Source organism: Papio anubis, chromosome 16 (assembly GCF_008728515.1).
Source record: "Papio anubis isolate 15944 chromosome 16, Panubis1.0, whole genome shotgun sequence".
In the NCBI taxonomy this organism is placed as follows: Eukaryota; Metazoa; Chordata; class Mammalia; order Primates; family Cercopithecidae; genus Papio; species Papio anubis.
In genome coordinates, this window is record NC_044991.1 from 60,796,618 (window position 1) to 60,819,975 (window position 23,358).

Genomic DNA, 23,358 nt, shown 5'->3' on the forward strand with positions numbered 1-23,358 from the left:
GATTGCTGCTTGTGGTCAGCTGCAGTGCTCCTGCTTCGTACTGTGATGCCCCTTGACATATTCTTGCTTTTTATTCATTACTTGACCTTTGTCTGTGGCCTCTTCCCACTACCCTGCGGGTGTGACCCCAGATGATGAGGATGTCTTTCTCTGCGGGAAGTGTAAGAAGCAATTCAACTCGCTGCCAGCGTTTATGACCCACAAGCGGGAACAGTGCCAGGGGAATGCCCCCGCCCTGGCAACAGTCTCCCTGGCCACCAACAGCATCTACACACCTTCGGCAGCACCCGCAGCAGTCCAGCAGGCCCCACCTCCTGCAAATCGCCAGGTATTTGTTCATTCATTCATTCAACGTGTCTTTTTTGAGGGCCTGTCGTGCTCAGGCACTGTGCCGGGCACTGGGGCTGTAGCAATGGATAAGACAGACCAAGTCACTGCCCTTGTGGAATGGGGCGAGATGGATGGTGCACACGTACTGTTTTCAGCACGTTAAATGCGGAGAGATAGGGGATGCCAGACGGGGGTGGGAGGTTTTGCCATATTGTCTATGGTGCTTGGGGAGGGGCTCTGTGAAGAGGTGACCGGGAAGAATACTATATAGCAGATAAAAGGTTTTGTATGAAAAATCAAATTGTAGAATAATAGTAGATAATATATTATTATTTTTAAAATCTAAAACAATAGTACTATATAATTTCTGCAGTGACTTAAATCAGTAGGAAGAACATACCAGATAGACCTAAGGAGGTGTGGGGATGAGTCATGCAGCTGGTTTGGGGAAGTGGGAGCCAGGTGCAGGGATCAGCAGATGCAGAGGCCTTGAGGCGGGAGTGTGCCGGGTTTGTTCCAGCAACTATGAGGAGGTGAGAGTGGCTGGGAATGAGTGAGTAAGTAGGAAGGTGGGAGGTGATGAGAGGCAGCAGGAGGGTCTTGGCAGATCATGTAGGGTCTGGGGCTTTTTTTTGTTTTGTTTTTTTGAGATGGAGTTTCACTCTTGTTGCCCAGACTGTAGTACAGTGGAGTGATCTCAGCTCACTGCAACCTCCGCCTCCCGGGTTCAAGCGATTCTCCTGCCTCAGCCTCCAGAGTAGCTGGGACTACAGGTGCGCGCCACCACACCCGGCTGATTTTTGTATTTTTAGTAGAGATGGGGTTTTACCATGTTGACCAAGATACTCTTGATCTCCTGACCTTGTGATCCCCTTGCCTCGGCCTCCCAAAGTGCTGGGATAACAGGTGTGAGCCACCATGCTTTTACTGAGAATGAGATGGGAGCCATTGGAGGCTGTTAAGAAGAGGAGGGACATGGTGACTTTAATCAGGTCACTCTGGCTGCTGGACAGAGAATAGGTTTTGAGGGAAGGCAAGAGAGAAGGCCAGGAGACCCGTTGAGGGGCTGTGGCGGCACAAATCCAGGCAGTGGATGCAGGTAGCTTGACCAGCATGTTGGCAGTGGAAGTGGTGAGAAAATGAGATTTTAGAAACACTTTGAAGGTGTTGCTGACAGAACTTGTGAATTGACTGGGTGAGGAGTGTGAGATCAGGAAGGGTCACGGGGGACTCCTGATTTAGAGTTGCCACTGACTGAAAGGAGGAGGCTGTGAGGAGAAGGTTTTGAGGGGATGTCAGGAGTTCAACTGGGCCCGTTGAAGCTGAGATGCCTGCGACCTTTAAGCGGAGGCGGTGAGGAAGTAGACAATGTAGATTTCCAAGTCTGGAGGCCAGAGCAGAGGACCAGGCTGGAGGCATCTGGGGAAGCTTCCAGAGTCCTCAGCCAAAAACATGGTTCTGGAGCAAAGACACCCTGGGTGGCGGGCTCATAGAGAGATTAAAGGATCCCTCATAAAGGAGGCTGGGCATATCTCAGGATGCCAGGTCAAGGGGTCAGAGTTTCAACTGACTTCCTTTTCTTTCCTTATCTCTTTAGAACATTATCTTCATTCATTTTACAGGTATCATTTCTGTCATCACAATGAAAGCCTTCACCCCAGACCTATAGGACATAGAGACTGAAACAGGCATCTTCTGGCATAAAACATAGTCATTTTTCTTACTGCTTGACTATGAGTTTTGCTAGTAGAAAATATTCCCCTCACCCTCTGTTATCTTTTTTTTTTTGAGATAAAGTCTTACTCTGTAGCTCAGGCTGGTCTTGGCTCACTGCAACCTCCATCTCTGAGGTTCAAGTGATTCTCCTGCCTCAGCCTCCCGTGTAGCTGGGACTACAGACACCTGCCAACACGCCCAGCTAATTTTTGTATTTTTAGTGGAGATGGGGTTTCACTATGTTGGCCAGGCTGGTCTCGAACTCCTGACCTCAAGTGATCCGCCTGCCTTGGCCTCCCAAAGTGCTGGAATTACAGGCATGAGCCACCGCACCAGACCGGATATTCTTCTTGACCTAAGATACTTGTGGACTTCTGTGGACATATGTTCAGTGTTTCTTTAGGATAGATACAAGGAAGTATTTTTTTTTTTTCTCTTGAGATGGAGTCTCACTCTGTCGCCAGGCTGGAGTGCAGTGACGCGATCTCAGCTCACTGCAACCTCCACCTCCCAGGTTCAGGCGGTTCTCCTGCCTCAGCCTCCTGAGTAGCTGGGACTACAGGCGTGCACCACCATGCCTGGCTACTTTTTGTATTTTTAGTAGAGATGGGGTTTCACCATGTTGGCCAGGATGATCTTGATCTCTTGACTTCGTGATCTGCCCACCTCGGCCTCCCTAAGTGCTAGGATTACAGGCGTGAGCCACCGTGCCCGGCTGATACAAGGAAGTATTATTACTGAGTCATAGGGTATGTACTTTGCAGAGAGATGTGAGTTATTCTCCTCATTTGTTTTTTCTTTCTGTTTTTGTTTATTTTTAGAGACAGAGTCTCTAAAACCACACCAGCTGTGCACAAAACCACACTGGCTAATTTTTGTATTTTTCTTGTAGAGACAGGGTTTCACCATGTTGCCCAGGCTGGTCTTGAACTCCTGGGTTCAGGTGATTCACCTGCCTCAGCCTCCCAAAATGGGTTCAAATGATTCAACTGCCTCAGCCTCCCAAAATGCTGGGATTACAGTTGTGAGCCACCATGCCCAGCCTTATCCTCCTCATTCGGTAGATGATTAAATGGAGGTACAGAGAGGTAAAGTGACTTGCCCAGGGTCACACAGCAGGGAGCAGCAGAGGTAGAAATGGAATCCAGGTCTGTGGGATTCCAGAACCAGGATCTTTTGTGCCATACCCTCGGCTTACTTACAGAGCCTCAGACATGTCCACGCATGCACACACACACACATGTGCACACACACACTCTGTCTCTCTCTCTGTCTCTCTCTCTCTGTTTCTGTCTCACTCATTCTGTCTCTCCTACTGTCCAGATCTCCACATACATCACAGTGCCCCCGTCCCCACTGATCCAGACCCTGGTGCAGGGGAACATCTTGGTGAGCGATGATGTGCTTATGTCTGCCATGTCAGCCTTCACATCCCTGGACCAGCCCATGCCCCAGGGCCCCCCACCTGTGCAGGTAAGAAGGTGTGGGCTTCTCACAGGGTCTTGATTCCAGACCTGTACATTAACTCCTGCAGATTCAGAATCTTGTAGAATAAAGGGGGCCTGGCCCCAGCTCTCCCTGATGCTGAGGGAGGCTATCAGCTTCCCCTTGTTCAGCTCTGCTATAGGTGGGAAGCTGCTACATCTAGGTGGGGACCCAGAACATGTGGGGCTTTGTCAATACAGTGCAGCTATTTTGACTTTTGTGGGTTTTTTTTGTTTTTTTGTTTTTTTGAGATGGAATCTTACTGTGTTTCCCAGGCTGGAGTGCAGTGGTGCGATCTTGGCTCACTGCAACCTCTGCCTCCTGGGTTCAAGTGATTCTTCTGCCTCAGCCTCCCGATAGCTGGGATTACAGGCATGTGCCACTACAGCCAGCTATTTTTTTTTTGTATTTTTAGTAGAGACAAGTTTTCTCCATGTTGTCCAGCTGGTCACGGACTCCCGACCTCAGGGGACCTCCCTACCTCGGCCTCCCAAAATGCTGGGATTACAAGCATGAGCTGAGCCACTGTGCCCAGCCAATTCTTGTATTTTTAGTAGAGTCGGGGTTTCACTATGTTGGCCAGGCTGGTCTCAAACTCCTGACCTCAAGTGATCCTCCCACCTTGGTCTCCCGAAGTGCTGGGATTACAGACATGAGCCACTGCCCCAGCCTGAGTTTTGTTTTTGTTCTTTTTTTTTTTCTTTTTTTTTTGAGACAGAGTCTTGCTCTGTTGCCCAGACTGGAGTGCAGTGGTGTGATCTTGGCTCCCTGCAGCTTCTGCCTCCCAGGTTCAAGTGATTCTCCTACCTCAGCCTCCTGAGTAGCTGGGATTACAGGTATGCGCCACCACACCCAGCTGATTTTTGTATTTTTAGTAGAGATGGGGTTTCACTGTGTTGGTCAGGCTGGTCTCAAACTCATGACCTCAAGTGATCTGCCTGCCTTGGCCTCCCAAAGTGCTGGGATTACAGGCGTGAGCCACCGCACCGTGCCTGGCCTAAAAAAAATTTTTTTTTTAGAGACAGAGTCTCACTATGTTGCCAGGCTGGTCTTGAACTCCTGGGCTCAAGCGATCCTCCTCCCTCTGCCTCCCAAAGTGCTGGGATTACAGGTATGAGCCACTGCACCCAGCAGTACCATCATTTTAACAACTGCAAAGGATTCCACCATATGGATAGGCCATCTTCTGTTTAGCCAAGTTTCTATGTATAGACATATAGGTCATTGTTGTTTTTTGCTGTTATAAAAATGGCTGGAGTCACCATCCATGTACAGAAGTCTTTGCCCACCTGCTTGGTTTTTTTTTGTAGCATAAATTTCTAGAAGTTACTGGCTGCGTTTCACGACTACCCACACATTCATGATTCTCTCGAAAGACTCACGGGACTCAGAGGTGGTTGTACTCATGGCTGTGGTTTATTACAGCAAAGGAACACACAGCAAGATCAGCAAGGGAGAAAGACACTTTGGAATCTGGAGGAATCCAGAGTTCTCTGTCTTGGGAGGAGGGGAGAGGTTGCACAGAGCACACTTCTTCCTGCAGCAGTGAAGTCTAGAAACATGTGTGCCGGGTTGCTACACAGGGAAACACACTTAAGACTCCAAAGCCAGGGTTTTTTTTTTTTCTTTTTTCTGAGACAGGGTCTCATTTCAACTGCCCTGGCTGGAGTGCAGTGGTGCGATTTCAGCTCACTGCAACCTCCACCTCCCTGGGCTCAGGTGATTCTCCCACAGCCTCCCAAGTAGCTGGGACTACAGGTGTGCACCACTCTGCCTGGCTAATGTTTTTGTATTTTTAGTAGAGATGGGGTTTCGCCATGTTGCCCAGGCTGGTCTCGAATTCCTGGACTCCACCTGCCTCGGCCTCCCAAAGTGCTGAAATTACAGGCGTTAGCCACTGCGCCAGGCCCAAGGCCAGGGTTTCTGTTAGGGATTGGTCATGTAGGTGACCAGCCACCATGACCAAAATTCCGGACTCCTAGAAGAGAAAGAAGTGTTCACCATGAATCACATATTTTGTCTAAACACTCTACGTAAGCTGGTACCATAGAACAGTGCCCCAGGTGGCAAAACAAGCCTTGTCAACAAAGGAGGTGTCCCACAAGCCTGGTTCTCAGGTCCCAGTCACGAGCTAGTGCTGCAAGCAAGCCCTTTTTTATTTTTATTTTTTGCAATTTTATCACTTTATTTGAGGTATTTGACGATCAGCGATTAGTTCTCTTCCACTTTGACTGTCTGTAGATTTTTGAAAGTGGTAACAGGTACATAGGTAACCAAAGTATAGAGCTTATTTGGTGAATCTTCATCCTCATTACGTTTTCTGGACAACCGCGCACGGATCCGGTATCGCACTTTCCTTATTCCTTTGGCTCAGACTGCTTTGTTGAGCCTGGTATCAATGCGCACATCTGGAGTTCCCATCTCCTTTATGGCAAATTTCCGAATCTCTTTGAGTGCCTGAGGGGCACGCGTCTTGAAGCCCACTCCATGGATGCGCTTGTCAATGTTTTTGGTATATTCTTGGGTCACCACGTCGTTGATGGCAGAATGGCCTTTTTTCTTCTCGCCACCCTTCTTTGTGGGAGCCGTTCTGCCAGGTCCAAGTTGGAAAGGGAAGCCCTTCTTTTTCTTTTTTTTTTTTTTTTTGAGACTGAGTCTTGCTCTGTCGCCCGGGCTGGAGTGCAGTGGCCGGATCTCAACTCACTGCAAATTCCGCCTACCGGGTTTACGCCATTCTCCTGCCTCAGCGTCCAGAGTAGCTGGGACTACAGGCGCCCGCCACCTCGCCCGGCTAGTTTTTTGTATTTTTAGTAGAGACGGGGTTTCACCGTGTTAGCCAGGATGGTCCCGATCTCCTGACCTCGTGATCCGCCCGTCTTGGCCTCCCAAAGTGCTGGGATTACAGGCTTGAGCCACCGTGCCCGGCGGGAAGCCCTTCTTAAGATAGCAACATTAGGCTGCTATATTAACTCTTTTGTGTATCAGTGAGGTCATTTTTGCCAACTTTCATAGGGAAAAGGGATAGCAGCACCAAGCTGAGGCTTCCTTCGAATTCTCCCATGACTTTGTTTCCCCATCCTCTCTTAGCCCCTCCCCTGAGCTGCCTGGTGAGTAGCTGTTCTTTCCGCCTGGCTGGCTAAAGCAAATGTCCTTCCTCCCCAATAAATAAGACAACTAGTATCAAGAGGCTGTAACACTTTTTCTTTTCTGATTTCAGAGCAGCCTGAACATGCATTCCGTGCCCAGCTACCTCACTCAGCCTCCACCCCCTCCTCCACCTCCTCCACCACTGCCCCCACCGCCACCACCTCAGCCCCCGCCACCTCCACCCCAGAGCCTGGGCCCCCCCGGGCGTCCCAACCCTGGTGGGAACGGTGTGGTGGAGGTGTACAGTGCTGCTGCGCCCCTGGCTGGGAGTGGAACGGTGGAGATCCAGGCGCTGGGGATGCAGCCCTACCCACCCCTGGAGGTGAGCAGAGGGGGCAGGGTGGAAGAGGACACTGGTCATGGACATCATGGCCAACCTGGACCCATCCTGAGCACCAGCTGTGTGCCAGGCACTGTGCTGGGGATACCATGAAAACCAGATCCAGTCCTGGCCACATCACGGGGGAGAAGGACTTTAATCAAAGCATCACACCCACAGATGTAAGATGCAAGCCATGAGAAGGTGGAATGGAGTGCAGGTTGTAGCAGAAATATAAGCTGTCTGTAGGTAATGCTCAGAACAGTCAGAGAATGCCTACCTTTTTGGGCAAAAAATGAAAAAAGATTCAAAAAAATTATCTGCCTAAGTGTCTCTTACAGTTTTTAATAAGCTAGGTGTATCAGTTAGCTATTGCTGGGTAAGAAATATCCATCAGGCATCAGTGGCATATAGCAAAAGTGTTTATTGTTCACGTGTTTGCAGTGGTCAGCTAGACAACTGTGGGTCTTGGCTGGGCTCACTCATGTCTGAAGGTTGGCTGGCTGTCAGCTGCTCTAGGATGGCCTGGGCTGGGACAAGTGGTGTGACTCAGCTCTGTTCTGCGTGACTCATCCTCCACTAGGTTCTCATGGCCATGGTGGAAGTACAAAAATGCAGGCAGAAATGCCCAAGGCCTTTTGAGGTTTAGGCTTGTAAGTAACACAGAATCACTTCTACTGGCCAAACCAGATCACAAGGCCAGCTTAAATAGTGCAGGTAGGGAAATAGATGCCACCTCTTGATGGGAAGAGCTGCAAAGTCACACTGGAAAGGCATGGGTATGGGGAGGGGTGAAGAACTGGGTCCGTAATACAATCAATGTACCATAGTAATTCCCTGCCGATGAGCTCTAAGCTACAGGCCGTCTACTCGAAATGCACTGAGTTCACAGAACCTTCCAAGACACCAGTGCTGGAGGGTATGGTTATGACAGAAACAACTCACTGCACTAGAAATCACACTAACTCAGACTCACCATAGAATCCAGCCACAGACATCCCCTGTCAGGTAGTCTCTGTATAAAGAGAGCCCAGACCAGTGGGAAGATCCCACCACAAGGCATTCATGTGATGTTCTGAGGGGCTGCAAGGGGATTTGCCCTCTCCTGGGAGAATAGAGCAAGCTTCTCTAGGGAATTTATTGCGTTGAGAAAAAGTTAAGTTAGCGGGATGCTGAGATAATGCTGGTGGCTTGTGGTAGTCAGAGGGGACCAGCCCAGAGAGTACCAGCACAGCGGGAGCTGCTGCTATTGATTTTCCATATAGATGAGGGTGATATTTGAGGGCAGGGCCTGAGTCTTACTAGACTTTGCATCCTTAGCACCTGGCAGAGCACTCCTAGAGTAGATACCTTACACTGGACTGTCTGACCTCAGTTTGCACTCCTCTAAAATGGGAACTCTCCCTGAAGAGCTGTTGAGGATAGTAAGAGCCTATGCCAGTGGCAGTCACATTAATTACTCAGTAATGCCTTGAGTGATGGCTGAATTTATTCACGTGACAAGTATTTATTTATTTATTTGAGACAGAGTCTCACTCTGTCGCCCAGGCTGGAGTGCAGTGGTGCGATCTTGGCTCACTGAAGCCTCCACCTCTCAGATTCAAGTGATTCTCGTACCTCAGCCTCCCAAGTAGCTGGTATTACAGGCGTGAGCTACCACACCCAGCTAAATTTTTTTGTATTTTTAGTAGAAATGGGTTTCGCCATGATGACCAGGCTGGTCTCGAACTCCTGGCCTCAGGTGATCTGCCTGCCTCGGCCTCCCAAAGTGTTGGGATTACAGGTGTGAGCCACCGCACCTGGCCCAACAAATATTTGAGTGCTGTATTGGTCAGGGTTTGGTCAGGAAAATAGAAACCAGGCAAGGTATTTCTGCAGAAGGTTTTTTTTTTTTTTTTTTAATTAGAGATGGGGGTCTCACTTTAGCCCAGGTTGGTCTCCATCTCCTGGCCTCAAGTGATCCTCTCACCTCAGCCTCCCAGAGTGCTGGGATTACAGGCATGAGCCACCACACCTGGCCAGATTTTATAATTGTTATTATTATTTTTTTACCTTTTTTTCAGCTTTGTCTGATTTTATTATTCCAACTGTAGCTTTCTATTTATTTGTATTTGTCTGAAATATTTTTTCAACTTTGGGTATTTTGCTGAGTTGAATTCTTTTTTTTTTTTTTTTTTTTTTTTTGAGGCAGAGTCTTGCTCTGTCACCCAGGCTGGAGTGCAGTGGCGCCATCACGGCTTACCACAGTCTCGATCTCCCAGGCTCAGGTGATTCTCCCATCTCAGCCTCCTGAGTAACTGGGACTACAGGCATGCGCCACCATGCCCATCTAATTTTTTAAATGTTTTGTGGAGATCAGCTCTCCCTATGTTGCCCAGGCTAGTCTCAAGCTCTTGTGCTCAAGCGATCCTCCTTCCTTGGCCTCCCCAAGTGCTGGAATTGCAGGCATGAGTCATCGTGCCTGACCAGAAATCTTGGATAGGACACCTCAGGAAGACCAATGAATGATGAATAGTCCAGGCACAGTGGCTCACGCCTGTAATCCCTGCACTTTGGGAGCCCGAGGTGGGTGGATCACTTAAGCTCAGGAGTTTGAGACCAGCTTGGGCAACATGGTGAAATCTCGTCTCTACAAAATACACAAAAATTAGCTGGGTGTGGTGGTGTGTGCCTGTTATCCCAGCTATTTAGTGGGGTGAGGCGGGAGGGTTGCTTGAGCCTGGAGGTCAAGGCTGCAGTGAGCCGAGATCACATCATTGTATTCCAGCCTGGGCAACAGAGCAAGCAAAAAAAAAAAAAAGGCTGAATAAATGAATTCTTTACAATGTCCCAGTATGGGGATGTAAGCTTAGTGTTAACTAAATCTGAATGCCTCGGAATTCATTTGGTAATTTCTTGTGGTTTCAGTTCTCAGTGAAGGGAAGCCTGCTACTGTGGCATTGGGTAGTGTCAGTCAGGAATTGGAGCAGCTGGGGGAGCACAGACCCCTCTGACTTCCTGGTTCTCTTTTTTTTTTTTGAGACAGAGTCTCACTCCATCGCCCAGGCTGGAGTGCAGTGGCGCGATCTTGGCCCACCGCAACCTCCGCCTCCCAGGCTCAAGCGATTCTCCTGCCTTAGCGTCCTGAGTAGCTGGGATTACAGGCACACAACACCATACCTGGCTAATTTTTGTATTTTTGGTAGAGACGGGGTCTCACCATGTGGGCCAGGCTGGTCTCAAACTCCTGACCTCAGGTGATCTGCCCACCTTGGTCTCCCAAAGTGCTGGGATTACAGGTGTGAGCCACTGTGCCCAGCCACCTAGTTCTCTTATGCTAGGAAAGTACCACTGATAAGAATAGGCATGGCAATAATAACAGCTAATGTGTATTGCATGCTCACTCTGTGCCAGTCACTGTTCTAAGCCCTTTATGTGTTGCTTCATTTAATCTTCACAGTAACCGCGTGAGAGGGGTACTATGATGAGTCCCATTTTACAGATGTGGAAACTGAGACAGAGAAATTAAAAAAGATGCCTAAGGTCACCTAGGTGCTAAGTGGAAGAGTCAAGATTTGAACCCAGGCAGCCTGGCTCCATAGCTGTTCTGGCCTCCTGGCTTCATGAAGTTCTAAGGGGGCTTGGGAGTGACTTGGGTGACCGGGCCAGGTGGAGGGGCTGTGATGGTGATGTAGGGGAAAGTGGCTGAGGTCAGCCAGGGAGGCAGGGAGAGTGTGCCTGGCTGGGAGCTCTTCCCCTCCCCTGGCAGGGCTTTTTCCTTGACTGTGTTGTCCTTCTAGGTGCCAAACCAGTGTGTGGAGGCTCCAGTATACCCCACCCCCGCAGTGTACAGCCCTGGCAAACAGGGATTCAAACCCAAAGGACCAAACCCCGCTGCCCCCATGACCAGCGCCACCGGGGGCACGGTGGCCACCTTTGACTCTCCACCAACGCTGAAGACCCGACGGGCTAAAGGTGCCAGGGGACTCCCGGAAGGTGGGCCCCCAGCCTGCCATGGGCATCTTTCCTCAGCATTGGCCAATCCACAAGCTGCTTGGTTCTGGTCTTCCCTTTTATGGTAGTTCAACTTTGGTTGCATGTAATAGAAAATTCAAAACAGCAATGACTTCAAAATGATAGAATTTTGTTTCTCTCCTGTATAAGTCAAGGCCAGAAGCCAGACAATCTGGGGATCATGTGACTGCATGGGCACCAGGCACCCTCATTTCTTCTGTCTTTCTGTTTCCACCACCTCCAAACATGGTATCAGTTATCCTGGTGCCTCGTTGTCTAAGATAGCTGCTGGAGCTCCGGTCATCATTTTAATATTCCAGGCAGTAAGAAGAAGGGAAAGGGAAGGATAAAAGGGGCTTCTCCCAGCTTCTAGAAGTTCTGTTTGATATTTTTGCTTATATCTCATTTCTGAAAACTTAGTCACGTGGCCATACCTAGCTGCAAGAGAAGCTGGGAAGTGTCTCTTTTGGCTGGGGACATTGATACTCCTATTATGGGATTTGTGAGGAGTAAAGGAGAGAGTGGCTATTAGGCAAGCAGTAGTATCTGCCATCCTAATGCAGATGGTAAGTATGGGGTGGGAGGTGGTGTCAGAGCAGGCAGCAGATGGAGAGGATAGAAATTGAGAATTTTTCAGCAGCTTTCCAGTCAACTACTCCTTCCCTTCCTTCCGCAATGATGTATTGAGCATCTTTGTGCCAGGCCCTGTGTCAGGCACTGGAATCTAGTCTCTTGGTCTGTGATTCCTTCTGCTTTCAGTTTAATGGAAGAGACAGGGAATAAATAAGTAAATATTTCTGGGTTGCTCCAGGAAGGAGGTTAATGGGTCTTACGATTGAGAACAACTAGGGAGAGGCTGGAAAATGCTTCTAACTATTCATGTGGGGAGGAGAAGGAAGCAGCCTTGTGGGTATCTGTGGGACAAGCATTCCAGGCAAGGGGGAACAGCAGGTGCAAAGGCCCGGAGGCAGGAACATGCTTGAGGTCTTTTAAGGTTAGCAAGATTAGCTGGGAGTTCACTGCAGCTGGATGGACAGAATGATGAGGTTGTCAGGAGTGAGGGGATGCAGAGTGCTGTGGGCCATGGCAAAGAGGGTGGATTTGATTGTAGGGCAGAGGGGAGCCTTTGAAGGTTTTGTCTTGCTTTCCCAGCTGGAGCATATCCTAGGCTTTCCTCCCCAGGCCTTGTGAAGCTCTCCCATGTCTCCTCCCTGGCCTGTGCATGGGCGTAGACTTCCCTGGGATATGCATTGTCCGACTCAGGTACAGTAGCCAGAGGCTACTCTTGGCGCCCTGAGCTGCACCCCCAGCCTCATTGTCCCCTCCTTCCACTTGTCTTTCAGCTGCAGGGAAGCCAAAGGCTCAGAAACTCAAGTGCTCATACTGTGACAAGTCATTCACCAAAAACTTTGACCTGCAGCAGCACATCCGAAGGTACACATGCGCGGTGAGGCAGGTGGCTCCTGGGCAGGTGTGGCTGGGACCATCTGCGCTGGAAGCGAGACTCCCTTCTCAGCCCCTAGCCTGTAGGGTGACCCAGGCTGCACTTGCATGTTCAGGCTGTAGTCCAGGTTGAGTGGTTTTCCTCTTCTATCTCAGGAGCTGTGGGAGGGACCTGTGAAAGCTGTGGGACCTGCCCATAGAGACTGGGAAGGTCAGGGATGGGCTGTGTAGGGGAAGAAAAGCACTGAACCCAGAGGGGCTTCACAGATGTGTTAGGGCTGTCTCAGGTCTCCCCTCTGCAGAACAGACTGGCCTGCCAGGGCTACTGTACTTTGCAAATAGGACTCTGTGGACTCTGTGCTCACTCTAGACTAACCATGCGGGGATCCCTTCTGGGCCTTGGTTTTTCCATCTGTGGAAGGGGAGGGTGGGCTTGTTCAGCGTTTCTTACACAGTGAGATGCACTGGTACATGAGATGATTTTTTTTTTTTCTTTTTGAGACTGAGTGCTGCTCTTGTTGCCCAGGCCGGAGTGCAGGGTGTCATCTCGGCTCACTGCAACCTCCGACTCCTGGGTTCATGTGATACCCCTGCCTTAGCCTCCCAAGTAGCTGGGATTACAGGCATGCGCCACCATGCCCGGCTAATTTTGTATTTTTAGTAGAGATGGGGGTTTCTCCATGTTGGTCAGCCTGGTCTCGAACTCCCAACGTCAGGATCTGCCTGCCTCAGCCTCTCAAAGTGCTGGAACTACAGGAGTGAGCCACCACGCCCGGCCGATGAGATGATTTTTGGTGGTTCATGAATATGGGGTTGAAAAGTTCTGAAAGATGTAGTGGGAAAGTTATTCCCTTTGCAATTTCAGTCCTTAGGGAGTCATAGAGAAAACCTCAATTTGGTATAATTTGGTCTTTAACACCTTTGGTATACATGCTCATCTCTTATAACAGAAGGGGAGAGAGAGAGAGGGAGAGAGAGAGAAACAGAGAGAGAACAAACCTCAGATTCCAGCCATGGCCGGCAACAGCTTCTATCTAGACAAGGGTTTTTCAGTCTTGGCACTACTGATATTTTGGGTCTTGGATCATATCATTCTTTCCTGTAGGGAGCTGACCTGCACATCTTGGAATGTTTAGGAGCATCCCTGGCCTCTAACTATTAGATGCTAGTAGTACTGCAGCTACAGCTGTGACAATCAAAAATGGCAGATGTCCCCTGGAGGGCAAAACTGGCCTCAGTTGAGAACTGGTCTACACGAGTGCTGTCACTGTCCAATAGAACTCTCTGTAGCTATAGAAATGCTCAAATTGGGCCAGGCACGGTGGCTCACCTGTAATCCCAGCACTTTGGGAATCTTGAGGTGGGTGGATCACTTGAGGTCAGGGGTTTGAGACCAGCCTGGCCAACATGGTGAAACCCTGTCTCTACTAAAAATACAAAAATTAGTTGGGCATGGTGGCAGGTGCTTGTAGACCCAGCTACTCCAGAGGCTGAGACAGGAGAATCCCTTGAACCAAGGAGGCGGAGGTTGCAGTGAGCCGAGATCGCGCCAGTGCACTCCAGCCTGGGTGACAGAGTGAGACTCTGTCTCAAAAAAGAAAAAAAAAAGAAGAAATGCTCAAATTGGCATGGCTGTTGAGCACTTGGAATGTGGATAGTGAGACTGAGAAACTGAATTTTGTGTTTTGTTTTATTTTAATGAATTTAATTTTTTTTCTCTTTTTTGAGACAGGGCCTTGCTCTGTTGCCCAGGCTGGAATGCAGTGGTGCAATCTCGGCTCATTGCAGCCTCAACCTCCCAGCTCAAGCTATCCTCCTACCTCAGCCTTCTGAGTAGCTGAGACCACAGGCTCGCACCACCACGCCTAGCTAATTTTTGTATTTTTTGTAGAAACAGGGTTTCATCATGTTGCCCAGGCTGGTCTCAAACTCCTGACCTCAAGTGATCCACCTGCCTCAGCCTCCCAAAGTGCTGGGATTACAGGTGTGAACTACTGTGCCAGGCCAGGAGTCCTCATTTAAATGGGCCTGGACAATTAGGAAATGTTCTCTCACTGTATGAGATGGCCAGAGGAGGGCGGGTCCAGGGTTTGTTGATGAGCAGCTCAGTAATGTGACCCAGAACCCAGGGTCTTTCCATCTCTGGTCTGCCTGCTTCAGTGAGGGGGCTTGTCCCTGTGGTGTCAGAATGGTGGCCAGCGGCATCTGGATATTCTTTCTGGGCCTTCCTGGTGGCTGTGAGCTCCTGGGCTGAGGCCTCATCCCCGTTCCTGCAGGAGGGCACTGACAAGCTTGTCTTCCACAGCCACACCGGTGAGAAGCCCTTCCAGTGCATTGCGTGTGGCCGTGCCTTTGCCCAGAAGTCTAATGTTAAGAAACACATGCAGACCCACAAGGTGTGGCCTCCGGGACACAGTGGTGGCACCGTGTCTCGAAACTCTGTGACCGTACAGGTCATGGCCCTGAACCCCAGCAGGCAGGAGGACGAGGAAAACACAGGTGGGTGGAAGTAGGGAACGCCATGCTCCCCACACCTCTCTTCTGCTGCTTCACAGATTTTTTTGCAAGCTGTGTGACCTTGGGCAACCCCCATGACCTCTCTAGGCTTCAATCTACCTTTATCTATAAAATGTGGCATAAGATGAAAGGATGGATGACAAACATACAACATGTGTGGCATTACTCTAATACTGTACCCATGGCAGATATCACTATTCAATCACCTACCCATTTTTTGTTGAGCCTGGATCTCACCTCAGAATCTTTTTTTTTTTTTTAATTTATGAATTGTTTATTTCTGGAATTTTCCATTTAATATTTTCAGACCATGGTTGACTTAGGGTAATTGAAATCATGGAAAGCAAAACTGCAAATAAGGGGAGACTACTATAAAATAAAAATTTATGAGCCCATACTGTTAAAATGAATGAAGAAATAAATAGGGGATAAAAGAAAGGCCTTTTTTTTTAACTTGTGCTTTAAGTTCTGGGATACATGTGCAGAACGTGCAGGTTGGTTACATAGGTATACGTGTGCCATGGTGGTTTGCTGCACCTATCAACCCGTCATCTGGGTTTTAGGCCCTGCATGCGTTAGGTATTTGTCCTAATGCTCTCCCTCACCTTGTCCCCCACCCCCCGACAGGCCCCAGTGTGTGATGTTCCCCTCCCTGTGTCCATATGTTCTCATCGTTCAACTCCCACCTGTGAGTGAGCACATATGGTGTTTGGTTTTCTGTTCCGGTGTTAACTTGCTGAGAATGATGGTTTCCAGCTTCATCCATGTCCCTGCAAAAGACATGAACTCATTTTTTTTTTTATGGCTGCATAGTATTCCATGGTATGTATGTGCCACATTTAAAGAAAGCCCTTTCTTATAGTAAAATATGAATTGATAAAAGTAGAAATAATGATTAAATTAGAAAATAACGATTTGACAACCACCATAGTAATACAGTCACATGCTATGTAAGGATGTTTCCATGAGTAACAGATGGCATATGTGACAGTGGTCCCATAAGATTATAATAATGGGGCTGGAAATGTCTGTCATCTAGTGGCATTGTTGCCCTTGTAAAATGGGCATTACCTTTTCTATGTTTAGTTATGTTTATTTTTAAAATTTTAGATTTAGGGGGTACATGTGCTTGTTTGTTACATGGGTATTAGATGTATAATGGTGGTGGCTGGGCTTCTAGTGTACCCATCACCCAAATACTAGACATTGTACCAACAGGTAGTTTTTCTTTTTTCTTTTTTTGAGACAGCGTCTCTGCCAGCTAGGCTGGAGTGTAGTGGTGCTATCTCAGCTCACTGCAACCTCTGCCTGCCAGGCTCAAGTGATCCTCCTGCCTTAGCCTCACGAGTAGCTGGGATTACAGGCATCCGTTACCACACCTGGCTAATTTTGTATTTTTAGTAGAGACAGGGCTTCACCATGTTGGCCAGGCTGGTCTCGAACTCCTGACCTCAAGTGATCCTCCCACCTTGGCCTCCCAAAGTGCTGGGATTACAGACATGAGCCACCATGCCTGGCCAACAGGTAGTTTTTCAACCCTTGCCTTCCCTCACCATCCCTGCTCGGAATTTGTTTTCTATGTGTTGCTCCAGGCAGTCAGTGTAGTTGATCAGAAGTTGAAAGCTGTTTGACCTCCATGGTTAGTTGGTCTCCAAAGCTCTTTATACATGTGAGATTCTCATCATTTGTCCCTGAGCTAATGTTCCTACCCCTGATATTGGTTGAGTTTCTTTCTTGCATGAAGACTGAGAACTTGACTAGGTTTAGAGCATTGCTGCCCAAAGAAATAGAATATGAACAACATACATAATTTAAAATGTTCAGCTGGGCATGGTGGCTCACGCCTGTAATCCCAGCAGTTTGAGAGGTTGAAGTGAGAGGATCTCTTGAGCTCAGGAGTTCAAGATCAGCCTGGGCAATATGGTAAAACCCCATCTCTATTTTAAAAAAAATTTATAAGTTCTGTCTTTAGTGGCAAAAATAATCTTAAATAAATGAAATAAAATTTTCTAGTAGCTACATTAAAAACAATTTTTTAGAAGATCAAATTAATTTTAATTATATATCTTATTTAACCATATATATTTAACCATATATATTATATATATAACCATATATATTTTTATATATTTAAGTGTGTGTGTGTGTGTGTGTGTGTGTGTGTATACATTTTTTTGAGATGGATTCTTGCTCTGTTGCCCAGGCTGGAGTGCAGTGGCATGATCTCAGCTCAATGCAACCTCCATCTCCTGGTATTTAACCTAATATATTAACATTATTATTTTAACATATAATATAAAGATTAAATATACTTTATATTCTTTTTTTTACTAAATTTTTGAAATCCAGCAGGTAAATACATGTATAGCACATTTGGATATGGACTGGATACATTTCTTTCTGTTTTTTTTTTTTTTTTCCAGTTAGGGTCTCATTCTGTCACCCCAGACTGGAGTGCAGTGGTGCAATCATAACTCATTGTAGCCTCGAACTCCTGAACTCAAGTGATCCTCTCTCCTCAGCCTCCTAAGTAGCTGGGACAGGGGTGCACCACTGTGCCTGGCTAATTGTTAAAAAAAATTTTTTTTTGTAGAGACAGGGTCTTGCTTTGTTGCCCAGCCTGGTCTCAAACTCCTGGGCTCAAGTGATCCTCTCACCTCAGCCTCCCAAAGTGCCGGAATTATAAGTGTGAACCATCATGCCTGGCGCCACATTTCAAGTTCTCAGTAGCCACGTGTGGCTCAGGACCACTTTATTGGACAGTGTAAGGCCAGAGTCTAAGCCATTCCCATGTAGCCCCAAGGGTGAGCAATGCCAGCCACGTGCTAGGTAATGAAGGGAGTGTTTTGCTGGGAAAACAATGTGTAGCCACTTTTATCTGACCTTCTTTCAGGCTTCCTGTTGGAACTAGCCCTACTGTGTGCCCTCTGAGTTCTTGTGAACTCCTTTTTTTTTTTTCTTTAAAAAAATTTTCTTTCGAGACAAGATCTTGCTCTGTCACCCAGGCTGGAGACTAGTGGCACGGTGGTGGCTCCCTGCAACCTCAACCTCCTGGGCTCAAGTGATCCTCCCACCTGAGCTTCCTGGGTAGGTGGGACCACCGGCACATGCAACCGTGCCCAGCTAATTTTGTTTATTTTTTGTAGAGATTGGGTCTCATTATGTTGCCTAGGCTGGTCTTGAACTCCTGGGTTCAAGGGATCCTCCTTCCTTGGCCTCCTAAAGTGCTGGGATTATAGGAATGAGCCACCACACGGCCCTACAGAATAAATCATTTCTTCCATTTCTTTTGAAGCTCCTTTAGTGCCTAGCATCAAAGGTTTAACTATTTAGCAAACATTTATAGAGGCCTACTATGTGCCCGGCCACTGGACCTGCAGGGATGAGGCCAGAGGTCCCTGATATCAAGGGAAGTGAGGAACAGTGTAGTGAGGGAAGGATGATGAAACAGATGATTACAATTTTTTTTGTTTGTTTGTTTGAAATGGAGTCTATTCTTATCGCTGAGGCTGGAGTGCAATGGCGCAATCTTGGTTCACTACAACCTCTGCCTCCCGAGTTCAAGCAATTCTCCTGCCTCAGCCTCACAAGTAGCTGGGATTACAGGTGTGTGCCACCACGCCCAGCTACTTTTTTTGTATTTTTAGTAGAGATGGGATTTCACCATGTTGGCCAGGTTGGTCTCAAACTCCTGAACTCAGGTGATCCACCCGCCTTGGCCTTCCAAAGTGTTGGGATTACAGGCGTGAGCCACTGCACCCGGCTGATGATTACAATTATTATTATTATTATTTGAGACAGAATCACACTCTGTCACCCAGGCTGGAGTGCAGTGGCACAATCTCTGCTCACTGCAACCTCTGCCTCCCAGGTTCGAGCAATTCTCCTGCCTCAGCCTCCCATGTAGCTGGGATTACAGGCACCCTCCACCACGCCTGGCTAATTTTTGTATTGTTCGTAGAGACGGGCTTTCACCATGTTGGGCAGGCTGATCTCGAACTTCTGACCTCAAGTGATCTATCCGCCTTGACCTCCCAAAGTGCTGGGATTACACGTGTGAGCCATCGCACCCGGACAGATGATTACAATTAGAAGGGACTGGGGAGGCATTATGAGTGCAACTAGGATGGTGTTCAGAATTTTTAACAACCGTGGAGAGGTCTGCAATGTCTGAGGGGAAGGCCAGAGACGGGAGGCCTGAGGCAGCAGCTGTTTCGCACTCAGAAAGGAAGCATTTCTGTATTTGAGCCTGGGGTTGGCCGTATCAGTGCACACTGGCTGAGTGTGAGTGCAGCACCTTAAGCACAGAGTCCGACCCAAAGCGGGTAGCAGGTGCTGGGTGAACACAGAGGAGCACAGGGTAGGGGTTCTGTGCGTCCTTCCTGAATGGGCTGGCTCCTTGTCCTGACTTCCCTGGCTTTCTCCATAGGGTTGGGCCAGCCCCTGCCGGGTGCACCACAGCCCCAGGCCTTGCCCATAGCCGGTGAGGAAGAGGGGGACAAGCCGGAGCCCAAGCAGGTGGTCCTCATCGACAGCTCCTACCTGTGCCAATTCTGCCCCAGCAAATTCAGCACCTACTTCCAGCTCAAGTCTCACATGACCCAGCATAAGAACGAGCAGGTAGGTGGGTGGTGGCAGCAGGGGCCCATAGGACACCAGTCCCCACCTTTCACTGGTGCTAGGGTCTTGAATGCTGCCTAGGAAGGGGTAGGAACCAGTGAGTCAGACCTTCCACGGCTCTATTCCCCCCAGTTAGATTCCGAGCAGGGGATTGATGGAGTTAAGTAAGGTTACCCTTGGGGCAAATCACAGAAAACTTTGACTCACCTCCAGAACTGAGACAGCTGACTCCACCCAGCGTAAAGACCCTGTGTCTTTCCAGCTCTGGTCTCTGCCATCTCAGGGTATGGCCTTGACCTCTCCTGATGGCTCACCTTGTCCTCCTGTCCTGGGATGGTGATCACTTTTTTTTTTTTGAGATGGTTTTACTCTTCCGCCCAGGCTGTAGTGCAGTGGTGTGATCTCAGCTCACTGCAACCTCCACCTCCGTGTTGGCCAGGCTGGTCTTGAACTCCTGACCTCAAGTGATCTGCCTGCTTGGCCTCCCAAAGTGCTAGGATTATAGGCATGAGCTGCTGCATCTGGCCGGTGGTCACTCTTTCTGGGCACCAATCCAGACCCACTGTTATCTATGAACCAAAAGGGGTTATCTCTTCTGTATCTTTTATAGCAGCAAGAAAGCTTTTCCTAGAAGCACTTTGTAGATCTCTTTTTGGTCAAACCCAGTACATGTGCTCTATCATTTAAGAATGCATTATTATGCTACAAATGATAGAAAACTGGCTTCATAGGGTTTTATTTCTCTCACATCAAATAAATTCAAAGAAGAAGTCCCTAAGTAGGCAGTGTTGGGCTTATATAGAGCAGACTCTATATCACCGTAGACTCAGGCTTCTAGCTGTCTGATCTGCCATTCTTAGCTTATGGACTTCATCCCCAAGGTTGCAGGATGGCTGCTATGTCTCCATCCATCACATGTGTATTCCAGTCAAGACAAACACAGAAAGCAGAGGGGATTTCTCCTGGGAAGCTTTTGCCTTTGTGTTCTGGAAGTGATGCTGTCCTCAAAGACTACTGATTGTATATCATTGGTTAGGAAGGAGTCACATGGCTGACACTAGATGCAAGGGAACCAGAATCAAGTGTTTTGTTTTTTTTTTTTTTCTTTTTTCTGAGACGGAGTCTCACTCTGGTCACCCAGGCTGTAGTGCAATGGCACGATCTCGGCTCACTGCAACCTCCACCTCCTGCATTCAAGCGATTCTCCTGCCTCAGCTTCCCAAGTAGCTGGGATTACAGGTGCCTCCCCACCACACCCAGCTAATTTTTGTATTTTTAGTAGAGATGGGGTTTTACCACGTTGGCCAGGCTGGTCCCGAACTCCTTACCTCAAGTGATCCACCTGCCTCGGCTTCATAGTGTGTTGTGATTACAGGTACGAGCCACCGCGCCCAGCCCGTGTTTTTGTTTTTTTTAGACAGGGTCTCACTCTGTCACCCAGGCTGGAGTACAGTGGTTTGATCTCAGCTCACTGCAGTCGCCGCCTCCCGGGTTCAAGGGATTCTCCTGCCTCAGCCTCTCGAATAGCTGGGATTACATGCATGCACCACTACACCTGGCTAATTTTTGTGCTTTCAGTAGAGATGGGGTTTCACCATGTTGGCCAGGCTGGTCTCGAACTCCTGGGCTCAATTGATCTGCCTGCCTTGGCCTCCCAATGTGTTAGGATTACAGGCATGAGCCACCGCGCCCGGCCTGGATCGAGTGTTTTAACTAGGTATGTTGCTATTCTGAGCAAATCAGGGTTCACTTTGTTAAGTAGAAGGAGTGCATGATATTGTGTAGGCAACCAGGACTCATGTGCTGTTTATCAAAGTATAATTTTCAAGTTGTTAAAAACATACTTCTCATACAAATGAGACCCAAAAGTGAGTCAGAATTTTACTTAACTCATTAGCGAGGGAACCCGAAGGAAGCCAAAGCCTGTTCAACAGAGGCCGTGAGACACGGATAGCTATGCCTAATAACTGTCAATGAAAAAAAGAGATACTGAAGTCAGATTGCCAAATTACATACAAATCTGGTTAATGTCCTGCAAGACAACAAAACCTGTGACCTTGGGGTTATCTTCTTTACCTGACACAAATCAATGACATTGCATCAGTTTTTTACAAATTAACAAATTAACATTTAACTGTAGAGTCCTAATCAATGGGAAGTAGTCAGAAGTAGCCACATCCCGTAGAGTGAGATGACTGTGGGCAGGCTATAGATGGGCTCCTTAGACAGCAGTTCTCAAAGTAAGCTTCCCGGGTGGCAGCGCCAGCATCCCCTGAGGATTCCTCGTTAGTGATGCACGTATTCAGTCCCGCTGAGTCAGATTTCTCAGGGTGGCGGGGGTGGTGGGGGGGTGGGGGGAATGGCGGGGGCGGCGGGAGTGCAGCCTTCAGCAACCTGTAATTCTGAGGCCCGCATCAGTTTGAGAGCCGCTCTTCCAGTATGACATTGAAAGGGTACACTATCATCTTTTCACTGTATATCCAGGTCTTGAATAATTTTTCTAAATATACCCATGCCACACAGAACCTGAGGGAAGGGTAGTAGGGACATCATGACTGGCTGAGAGGAGGGAACCCTCTAATCAAAGTAAAACCAGGGGCTGGGCCCAGTGGCTCACACCTGTAATCCCACCACTTTGGGAGGCCAAGGCGGGTGGATCACTTGAGGTCAGAAGTTCGAGACCAGCCTGGCCAACATGGTGAAACCCCGTCTCTACTACAAATACAAAAATTAGCTGGGCATGGTGGTGCGTGCCTGTAATCCCAGCTACTGGGGAGGCTGAGGCAGGAGAATTGCTTGAACCTGGGAAGTGGAGGTTGCAGTGAGCCAAGATTGCACCACTGCACTCCAGCCTGGGTGACAGGGTGAGACTCTGTCTCAAAAATGAATGAATGAATGAATGAATGAATGAATGAATGAATGAATAAAAACCCTGGGATCCAGTAGCAGCAGGGGAGCCGAGGGAGCAGTGGTCAAGTCATCTACCAGCAGTCCAGGGCCAATGCCACAGGCCAGGGGCTGCGGTGGAGGAAGCTCTCCTGCCTCCTGTCACCTGCCCAGCATCTTCCCTCAAGGTGTACAAGTGTGTGGTCAAAAGCTGTGCCCAGACGTTCCCAAAGCTCGACACATTTCTGGAGCACATCAAGAGCCACCAGGAGGAGCTGAGCTACCGCTGCCACCTCTGTGGCAAGGACTTCCCCTCGCTGTACGACCTGGGCGTGCACCAGTACTCCCATAGCCTCCTGCCACAGCACAGCCCCAAGAAGGACAGCGCCGTCTACAAGTATGTGCCCTCCCGCTTCCCTCTCCCTGGGTGGACGGGTGGGTGGGCAGGGAGCCCAGGGCCTGTGGTCTTGGTAGTTCTGACTGCTCAGGACCAGTGAGATACTTGAAAGGAGAAACCGAGGCTCCTGGCTGGGGTCCAGCCTGGCAGAGTGGGTTCTGGGCTTTGGCACTGGTGGAAGAAAGGATGCTGGCTCTCCTTATATCATTCTTATGTCTTGGCAGACATTTTTCCCAAAAAAAAATCCTTAAAAAGAGGAACCTATATTTCCTTGTTCATAGTGGAAAAAGGTTTGAGCATTTTATTCCAAACTAAACAATTATGACAGTATTATTTTGTCTCATAATCTACAAAATTTAGCTTACAATCGAAGTGGTACACCAGTTCTCACAGTGAAAAAAGAATGAGCAGGGTGTGGTGGCCCACATCTGTAACCCCAGTACTTTGGGAGGCCAAGGCAGGAGGAGGCCAGGAGTTCGAGACCAGCCTGGCAACATAATGAGAC

At 48.5% G+C, this 23,358-nt stretch overlaps 1 protein-coding gene and 1 pseudogene across 1 annotated transcript in view; one reads left to right on the top strand and one right to left on the bottom strand.

Annotated features, from left to right (window-relative positions):
• The window catches only part of ZNF341 (zinc finger protein 341), a 60,335-nt gene that overhangs the window by 13,984 nt on the left and 22,993 nt on the right, over positions 1–23,358 (top strand). Inside the window, exons 3-10 of the mRNA XM_031656030.1 lie at positions 132–328; positions 3,370–3,519; positions 6,749–7,000; positions 10,777–10,972; positions 12,334–12,424; positions 14,739–14,932; positions 19,380–19,570; positions 22,645–22,853. Of these exons, the coding sequence (XP_031511890.1) occupies positions 132–328; positions 3,370–3,519; positions 6,749–7,000; positions 10,777–10,972; positions 12,334–12,424; positions 14,739–14,932; positions 19,380–19,570; positions 22,645–22,853 (1,480 nt within the window). The remainder of the gene's footprint in view (positions 1–131; positions 329–3,369; positions 3,520–6,748; positions 7,001–10,776; positions 10,973–12,333; positions 12,425–14,738; positions 14,933–19,379; positions 19,571–22,644; positions 22,854–23,358) is intronic.
• On the bottom strand, positions 5,702–6,159 carry LOC108580790 (annotated as a pseudogene).